This window comes from Physcomitrium patens, chromosome 8 (genome assembly GCF_059467195.1).
Source record: "Physcomitrium patens ecotype Gransden chromosome 8, ASM5946719v1, whole genome shotgun sequence".
NCBI classification, from domain to species: Eukaryota; Viridiplantae; Streptophyta; class Bryopsida; order Funariales; family Funariaceae; genus Physcomitrium; species Physcomitrium patens.
In genome coordinates, this window is record NC_143417.1 from 951,842 (window position 1) to 961,003 (window position 9,162).

Below are 9,162 nucleotides of genomic sequence, written 5' to 3' on the forward strand. Positions count from 1 at the left end.
CGCCAGCTTCCCGAGACCGAGTAGTGCAGAAGGGTACATTTCCGCATCCGTGGCACGGCGACACTGCTTCCACTGGGTCGAGTCGGAATGGGACACTGGAAAGCCTTTTCCGCAAGCCGAAGAAGTCTTTCCTTAATGGCTTATTCTCGGGGCTAAATTTCACATCAACTCGAAGATCTCGAAAGTCATAAAGGAAGCATAGGAAGCCTTGTTGAAGTATGTAGAGATTAGGGTAGAGGTTAGTGTAGGCTTAGGCGAATGCGTACAAGCTTGCTCATTTTGTTGCGAGTTGCGGACAGCCACGATGGTGCTCAGGCATATGGCGGTCCACCATTACATCCACACTATTAGTCACTCTCGCCTGTATCCCGCTGCAGAGATATCGGCCTTGTACATTTGTCATTTGATTGAATTTTCGGAAAGAGAAAACGTTTGCGTTTAGCAACATAGTTACCCTGTACTGATTCGTGTCGGCGAGCTGTGCTAAGGTTTCACAATTTAAGTTTGGGTGGGACAAATTGTGGACCAAGTGTGCTATGTTGAGACGCGATGGGTGGTCGGCACACTCAACCCGTAATTCATCTGATTTTAGCGTTATGGGTGCCATCGACACAGTTGTACACTGCGCGCTGTGTCTCTTCAGACTCGACCATGTAAGACTTTGTTTCTGTCTGAGCCACTTACGCATGTGAGCTTCATTTGCGTCATCCTTTCCGACATCTAGAAACACGAACCGACTGTAACGTGTTCTCTTGCGCAGAGTGATTCTGGTCGGCAATACTTCCATAGATTTAGTACATTTCAGTTACGCTCTGCGAAACTGCTTCCCAGACAACGTCTTTCCGATTCCCCGTACGCCATCAGGGCGTCGGTCGCATCATACAGAAAAAGACTGAAGGTAGCATCAAAACCCAGCTGATTCGGCCGAGTCCAGCCATTTCGACTGACCAGATATCATTGAATTCGTGCATTTTCCACTCTGACTTCCATGCAAAGGTGCTCATCTCGCGAAGATTGGAACATGGGCTTATATTTTGTGATGCGGAATCAATTGCCACCACGCTTTCGTGTGGCACATTAAACCGAGGCAATGAGTTCACTTGACTTGAAAAGACAGACTGGGGTACAGTCCCGTCATCACTGGTGGTACGGGGATTTGGGCGAGATCATTGCAACAGCTAGAAGTTGTATGCAAAAGCAGCAACCCCATTGTCAATGAAGTGCACAGAATCGTCGCTGGAAGTGTGCACATGGGGGAGACGAAAGCACAATGACAAGAAGAGCAGCCTGATCGAAGAGCAGCAGCCTCATGCACGCTATTGCTGCTGCTGGTGTTGCGTTGCCTCATCAATACGCTCACCGTGTGCTCCTCTGAACTAAAGCAATGCCAAGCTCCTCTTATCTTCATTGCCTCCAGGGAAGTACAATCTCATTGTCAGATGTTGCATGGGCAGATGAACAGAAGAAAGCAAATTAAAAAGAAAGACAAGCATGAAAGCAAGCAAGGCATAAATACAGGCATGCACGAAGAAAGAAAGAGAGATGAAGAAAATGATGAGAGACAGAAAGATATATATATATATATATATAGGGGGTTGTTAATGTCATCCCATTTTTCCTATTGTCATCACAGTTTTTGTTACTAGTACCAGAATTTATTTTTAATAAAATTTTAGTTAGCAGTTTTTTATTAAAACTGAATCTATATTTTATATAATTTGAAAACTAAAAAACATGTTAAAAATATTAACAATTTTTTATTAGAATAATAAATAAAACTAAAACATGTCCAATGGGTGGCAAATTGTGGTGACATTAGCAAAAAATATAGTAGCATTAGCATCACCTTATATATGTATGTATGTATATACATATATATATATATATATATAGTTGTATACTTAGGTGCAATTTAGAATCCTACTTTAAAAGGCCCACTTTGAGAGGTCATGGTTTAAAAGCTTCACCAAGGTCCCTTACTTGGTGAAGAAAATCTCTCTTTTAGAAATCTAAATTTTTTTGATACAGTATACAACAAGAAAAAGCCATAAAATAGACCAAATCATCTATGTATTGCAATTGAAAATTTGTTAGTTTATATCTATATTCAATAAATTATGAGAAGTATAAAAAAAAATGATTTAAAAATAGCTATTTAAAGTATTTTTAGACATGGTTTCTTAATTATTTTTTAAAAACCAATTTCTTTGATAAAGACTTAATAGAAAATTTAAAAGACACCACTATCCATGCAATGCAATGCAAAAAAATTCATTCCACCTCATCTTTTTCTTATAGAGTCTTCGGATTTACTTTTCTAAGTACAAAGCCAATTTAAAAAGGCTTCTTGATTTCAACCAATCTAAATATTCAAAAGTTAAGGCCTCTCACCTTGTCTCCTAAGTACAAAGTGTTTCTTATATAAAGAAGAGTCTTAGAAGAAAGGAAAATGGTAGAAGAACTCCAACATTAGTAAAATATCCATTTAATAAGTAGATTTTTTTTTTTTTTTTTTTTTTGATACAAATATATATAATTTTTTTTAACTAGTAATTATATTAAATGTATCAAATAAGATAATTTTAGGATAGAAATGTTTTTATTTTTCTAAAATTTTAATTTCAAAGGAACATAGATTATAATCCTACTAAATATAATTTATTGCTTTATCTAAATACATTATTATTTCCAAAATCAAGCATATTCTTTACAACCAGATTTTATCAAAAAACAGCATTAATATTTTATTTTAATATAATATAATTTTTTATTATCAATATAGATTAAAGTTGGATTTAGGATTTAAAATTTCTATTAAAAAATAATATCATAAGATATATTTTTTGATTTTTCTAATATAATATAATATCATCTTAAGATAAGATAATAAAAAAAATGAATATGAAACAAACTAAGAAATTGGAATCTAATAATATAGACATGTACAATAGTTTGCATAAAAACTCTACAATCTATCTAAAAAGGTTTTTAGAATTAGTAATTATTATTTAAAGTCTTAGATAATTAATTTAGAATAGTTTGGAGGTGCTTATAATTTAAATAACTTTGTCAAAAAATTGGGTAATTTTAGAAAAATAATATTATATTATGTGAATCCTTGCTTAGAAATGCATTGGGCATTTAGTTATAAAAGATGTTTATCTAAACCCTATAGTTCTTCTCATAAATCAAAAAATAAATAAAGAATCTTAAAAAAACTACCTTAATAAGTTTAATTCTCTTTGAAATACTAAACTCAATCAATTCTAAATCGTATCAATTCTAAACCACAAAACAAAATCAATCAAATAACCTAAACAAAATCTTAAGAAAGTCCTAATAAAATTTTAAACCAATTTTAATAAAATATCAAGAAAAAAGAAGCATACCATAATAAATTATAAAATATTGAAGTATATTCTATTAAATCCTAAACATATTTCAAAACATCTTATCAAATATTTTTATAAATTGTAAATAAAATTTAATTAAACCTTGAGTAAATCTTAAAAAATTCTAAATAACTTCTTAAGTAATTTTAATTAAATCTTATATAAGCTCTATTAAAATTCTAATAAAATCCTATTAAATCTTTAAAAAATTCTTAACTATCAAATAACAACTTTAAAAGCTAATAATTATTTTTTGATTATTGTTTTGCTTATAACTTTGTATACCTTTAAAATTTCTAGTTGTCAATAACTTCATGAAATTTAAAAAGACTAAAGTTATGAATTGAGAATTTTTTCTTAAAGTTTATTCTCTAAACCACTTTCCAATTAATAAAAATAACTCCATATTTGTAGTGGGTGCTAATGTCTGTGCCTCAAGGTCTAATTTTAACCACGTTTTAGAAATATCCATTTCTAAATATCAATCTATAAATTTTTTAGTTACTTTTTATTAAAATAATATCTTTTAATTTTACATAAAGGACTTTGCAAAGTTTTTATATTTATTCTACTATAACTTATTTTATTTATGGCCGTACAAAGTTTGTAGAAGCTCTTTTAATAAAAATAAATGCAGCATTAGTATTAAAATTTTCTCTTTTTCCTATCTATTACCTATGATCTCTAAAAAATAATTCCTACTAATCTTTCAACTAAGTCATATATATCTATAAAAATATATATATATATATATATATATATATATATTATGGTCTTTATTTACTTTTTTACCTAAAAGTTGTATTACAATAGAATACTAGCTTGCCATATACTTGATTTATATTCATAACAACTTGGTAGTGCTAGTGCATATATCTACCACTTTTTATGAAAGAAAAAAAAAAGAAAAATCATATGTTTCTATATTAGGTAAATTTCTATTATTTTGCAAGTACTCAACAAGTTCTTAATATAAATTAGTACAAATAGTAAGTTGGTTTGATTGGAGCTAATAGAGATGCATTTTTACCAATTTTATAATATTGTATAACAACACATTGTTGAAAAATTCTCTCATACTAATAAATATAACCATCCCTAAGATCACAAGATATAAGTAATATGATATATAATCCATTGTGCTTTATTAATTGATTGATTTATTTATTATCAGAATTAGTACTTCAAATTAAATTCTTGTTATAAGCCAACAATTATCAGTAGAATAAACCTTGGTAATTTTTAGTAATTATGATTTTTTTTTTTTTTTGGAATTATCCAATAAGAGAATTGGAATTTTAGGAGTTAATTGGTGTTCATTTCTAATTTTAATAAATTAGTAGAGATGAATATATAATACTTGGAATTTATGGTAAATTTGGAATTATTAGATAATTAGAATAAAAATTATGTCATGACTAAATCTATGCTTTAGAAAGGACCGTGAGTGAAAAATCAATTACCCTTCTTACATCAACCCAATATTTTTTTTGAGAAGAAGGGTGTATTTTCAAATAGTAATTCTCTAATTTTTGGTACAAATATCATACAAAAGATCTCCTCTAAAACACTATATTTTGAAGCATGTAGATAGCAATAAGCAACATATTGTTTCTCAAATGCTTCATGCCTTTTGAAGGACAAATAAATACCAAAACAAAGCAATAAAATCAAACACAAAATAATACCAATGACATCAAAGTGCGAGACCTGAAGCCTTAATCCTTAAGTCCCCAAAGACATGAACAAACATCCGACACAACAATGATGTATTCCATACCAACAAGTCACATATCACAGTCACGTACAATACTAGTCCAGTCATAGCCCAAGAGCCACATTTTATACTCCCCAATTGAAAGCTCCTACTTCATAAACAAACTACAAAAGTTCAGGAAGTGAAAAGAAAAGCCTACGAATCGGCGAAGCTGAAGAGTGATACTGACACCGACCTCAGCAAAAACAGTACAAACAACTCCCACCAGCAAACCATCATCGAAAAAGAAAAAGAAAAAGAAACGGAATGCATCACTAGCTCCTGCAAAAAAGCACCGCAAATCTGGATGATGACAATGAAGGAACATCACCTCGGCATTGATAAACAACAACACTGTCCAGTCACATGCACAACATGGTGTCGGTACACGAATGCTAACACTTGCTGAGTCCATGTGGCATCATTGTGTGTGTGCAAAACACAGGGATCGATGTGTAGATGAAGCTAACAGTTTTTTGCAAGGGTGAAGAAGCAGAAGAAGCTTGAGATGGAGGGGGTGGGTTCATTGGATACGGTGTGGGTCTCTCACATGGGGTGCCGAGGTCTGACACGCCCAGGTACACTTCTACGTGACGGTTGTGTACGCTGAGGGGAATTCAATATGACAGAAGAGAAAGGGGGGGGGGGCTACGGTAATCCTAACCACTGGCGGTCTTCGCGACGTCACACCAGATGGAGGACGTCGCACTCAGCCATGCAGGGATGATCACAGCGTGTGTGTGTGTGTGTGCAGATTCCCTCTATGCTCACAATTTGGATAGGATTTTACTGCACAGCGTGGTGTCTGCAGTGCCATCAGGAGCGGGCTTGACTTGGAGACGCTGCAGTGAGCTGCAGAGCAGAACAGTGCAGTGCAACCTCTGGGTTCAGTTGGGGGGGATCTGACGATGCAAATTCACGGTTAGCTGGGGCGTCGTCGTTGGATTGGACATGGTGGTTGGCGTCACGGAGATGATAGGGGCGGTTCGGAATAGACTGGTGTATTTTACTCATCTGTGAGTGTGTCGTGCTCAAGCTCTTCATAAACATGGCAACACATGACGCAGTTTCGTGTCTCTGGTCCCATGTAGCTGGCAATCAGTGGATCATGGTTGGAGTGAATTCTTCATTTCTTCGGCATTCATGGTGCTGGCGGCTTTTTGCTCTGTTTCTTACGACTTGACGTGAGAATTGATATGTCCACAGATGCAGGTTTTCAACAGCCGGCGTTTCGTTTCCTCATCCTTGGATTTTCCCCTGGGAAAGGATGAAGACTCTTCGGAGTGTAGTGAGCAGTGAACTTAAGCATTTCGTGATTCGGATTTGAAACTGCGTGGGAATCGACCTCGAGTAGGAGAGATCAGCTCGTGAGCAGCTACGACATTATTTGTTAGATCAGACTCTACCCTACCTTTTGCCTTCTGAAAAATTCCCACTTTGATGAAATGGGCGCGAGCAGGAATGTCGTGTCGCTTTCATCCTTCATTTTCGGTGCATACATTCTATTGTCTGCGTCGACAGTGAATTGCAACAAGGACCATTTGCGCGGCCTCCAATCAATCAAGTGGGCGCCGGCTTCTACCCCGACAATGAAGCAAGCCGTTGCCGAATATGAAGACTGGATCGAGAACGTTCGGATGAAACACGAGCTCAAACAGAAGCTTGCGGATAAGCCAGGGATGATCCAGCCCGACCTGACGCTGGATTTTCCGGGAATGAAGCAGTACACCGACTGGGAGAGCGTGGTGACGCCCTCTACATACATTGTGGTGGACCAGAACGGTATAGGAGATTTCATCTCATTGAGCGACGCCATCAATTCCATCCCGAAGAACCGATACCGACAATATCGCATCACCATCCAACTCAATGCCGGAGTTTACAGGTTTGAGTACTTGCGAATCCCTTGGAACACACATAAAACCCCCTATATACGTTTGTCTACGGCGCCGTCATTCTTGATCGATGCACTCATTGCTGGTCAATATTGTTTTGTTCTCAATTTTGTCAGTGCCATTGGTGCCACGAACCCCCTTTGTATTTTGCAGAGAAAAAGTGACTATTGAGAGGACAAGACCTTTCATCACCTTGCAAGGACTCGGTCAGCCCACAATCGTCTGGAACGACACCAACTTCCATTCAGGCAACCATACCTTCGATAGTGCCACGTTTGGAGTCGCTGGAAACTTCTTTCTAGCTCGCTACATTACTTTCCAGGTTCGATCACAAGCTAAATTTGCCAGAAGTCGGGTCTAATGATCACTCAAAACAAAAGCACATGGCCATCGTAGCATCACAGGAGCAGGAAACTACAGAAAAAAGGTTTTCCAAAGTATTTGTTCTCGTAAATTTGACCCCATTTGTAATGGTTATCTTTTTGTCAGAATACTGCACCTCCACCTCCACCAGGAGCTATAGGCATGCAAGCCGTGGCGCTTCGAGTAACGTCTGACTACGCCGCCTTCCATGACTGCACCATCATCGGCAACCAAGACTCATTATACGACCACAATGGTCGCCACTTCTACAAGGACACCTTCATTCAAGGCAGCATCGACTTCATCTTCGGAAACGGTCTTTCCATGTTCTACGTGAGAGCCTCAACAAGCCCCAATTCACCGTACACATGATTATTCTCATAAATCACAATCCGTGCGAAAGGATGATATAAAATTGTGTTTTTTTTAGGAGAAAATGGGTTGTGCCATTTGCAGAATTGTGAGCTGAACGTGATGCCGACACAATGGGGTGCGGTAACAGCACAAAAGAGGCAAAATGCAACCGACAACACGGGCTTCTCCTTCCTGAACTGCAGAATCACTGGAGCTGGGCGAGTCTACTTGGGCCGAGCTTGGGGACCCTTTTCAAGGGTTGTGTATTCTTTTACGTGGATGTCCGACGTCGTTTATGCGCCTGGGTGGTTCGACTGGGGCCTTCCTGACAGGCAGCTGTGAGTCTCCTCCAGAAACAAGGAACTCTTTTCATAATGTGTGATCAACGTGTCACAAGTTTATTACACATCTACTCGACTGACTAACACATCCTACACAGATCAATCCACTCGATGTTTCAGTCTTTACATAACTTGACTTCTCGAAGCACAGATGCGTTTCTAGTCCCTCTTCGGACTGTGTTTTATATTTGTTTGTTTTGTTTGTTTTGTTTGTTTGCAGGTCTGTGTATTATGGCCAATACAGATGCTCAGGGCCTGGTGCAAACGAGACAGGGAGAGTGATGTGGTCGAGAGAACTCACAAACTGGGAGGCAGCGCCCTTCTTGTCCCTCAACTTCGTCGGTGGAGAGGATTGGATTCCTCAATATCTCAAGCCTCTAGTGTAGTTTTGTGCAGGCTCTGAAGAGGTTTGAGGTTTCGTTGAGATCATTGACGGGTGTGGGTTGGAGCCAGTCGATGGTGCTTCCCAATAGAGAATTTTAATTAACCGCAGTACCTTGTAATTAGTCTCAACGAGAAGTGCAAATGCCGTGGTTCCTACAATTAATCAGCTTGTCATATGTATTTTTTTACCTGAAATCGATAAGTAGCAGCATGAAATACATACATACATACATACATACATACATACATACAAAGAAAAGCAAAGACAATTCTGCAAATCATCACATCGACTTTCTTTTGCACAATATGGGAGGCTTGAAGAGATTGAATATATCACCTGGGAATATCTCTTGTGCCTCAGTTACTGTTTCTCACACCGTAACACAAAGGAGGCTCAAAATGGATGTCTCATCCATATGTTGCAGACTTGAGCTGTTTCCAAATGGGAGATGTAGTCAAGTTGCAGGCTATACATTGTTACAAGTACATGGATGTCCCACTTTGGTAAACAATATGAGGAGGTGTCAAAAAACAAAAACAGAAACAAAAAAAAACAGACAATAGAAAAGATGGACAGATGAGAGCTTGTTGTAAGAACAACTAACTAGAATGTCATGTACTTTAAAAAAGGTAAGTACTAAGATTGAACTTTTGTAAAGAAAAGAAGACTGGAGGAG

The 9,162-nt window shown here is 37.0% G+C and overlaps 1 protein-coding gene across 3 annotated transcripts; it reads left to right on the forward strand.

Annotated features, from left to right (window-relative positions):
* Positions 1–5,818: 5,818 nt before the first annotated feature.
* Positions 5,819–8,709, forward strand: LOC112285626 (putative pectinesterase 53). Of its 3 annotated transcripts, none has more exons than XM_090252281.1 (6): positions 5,819–6,164; positions 6,355–7,033; positions 7,197–7,365; positions 7,533–7,739; positions 7,863–8,098; positions 8,322–8,709. In XM_090252281.1, exons 2-6 carry the CDS (start codon positions 6,594–6,596, stop codon positions 8,485–8,487), a joined length of 1,218 nt encoding a protein of 405 aa, XP_090108407.1. In that variant the 5' UTR covers positions 5,819–6,164; positions 6,355–6,593; the 3' UTR covers positions 8,488–8,709. The 3 variants fall into 3 exon arrangements, with proteins under 3 accessions (XP_090108407.1, XP_090108408.1, XP_024382342.1); XM_090252282.1 differs by having other exon boundaries at positions 6,361–7,033; XM_024526574.3 differs by lacking the exon at positions 5,819–6,164 and having other exon boundaries at positions 6,171–7,033.
* The last annotated feature ends 453 nt before the right edge of the window (positions 8,710–9,162 follow it).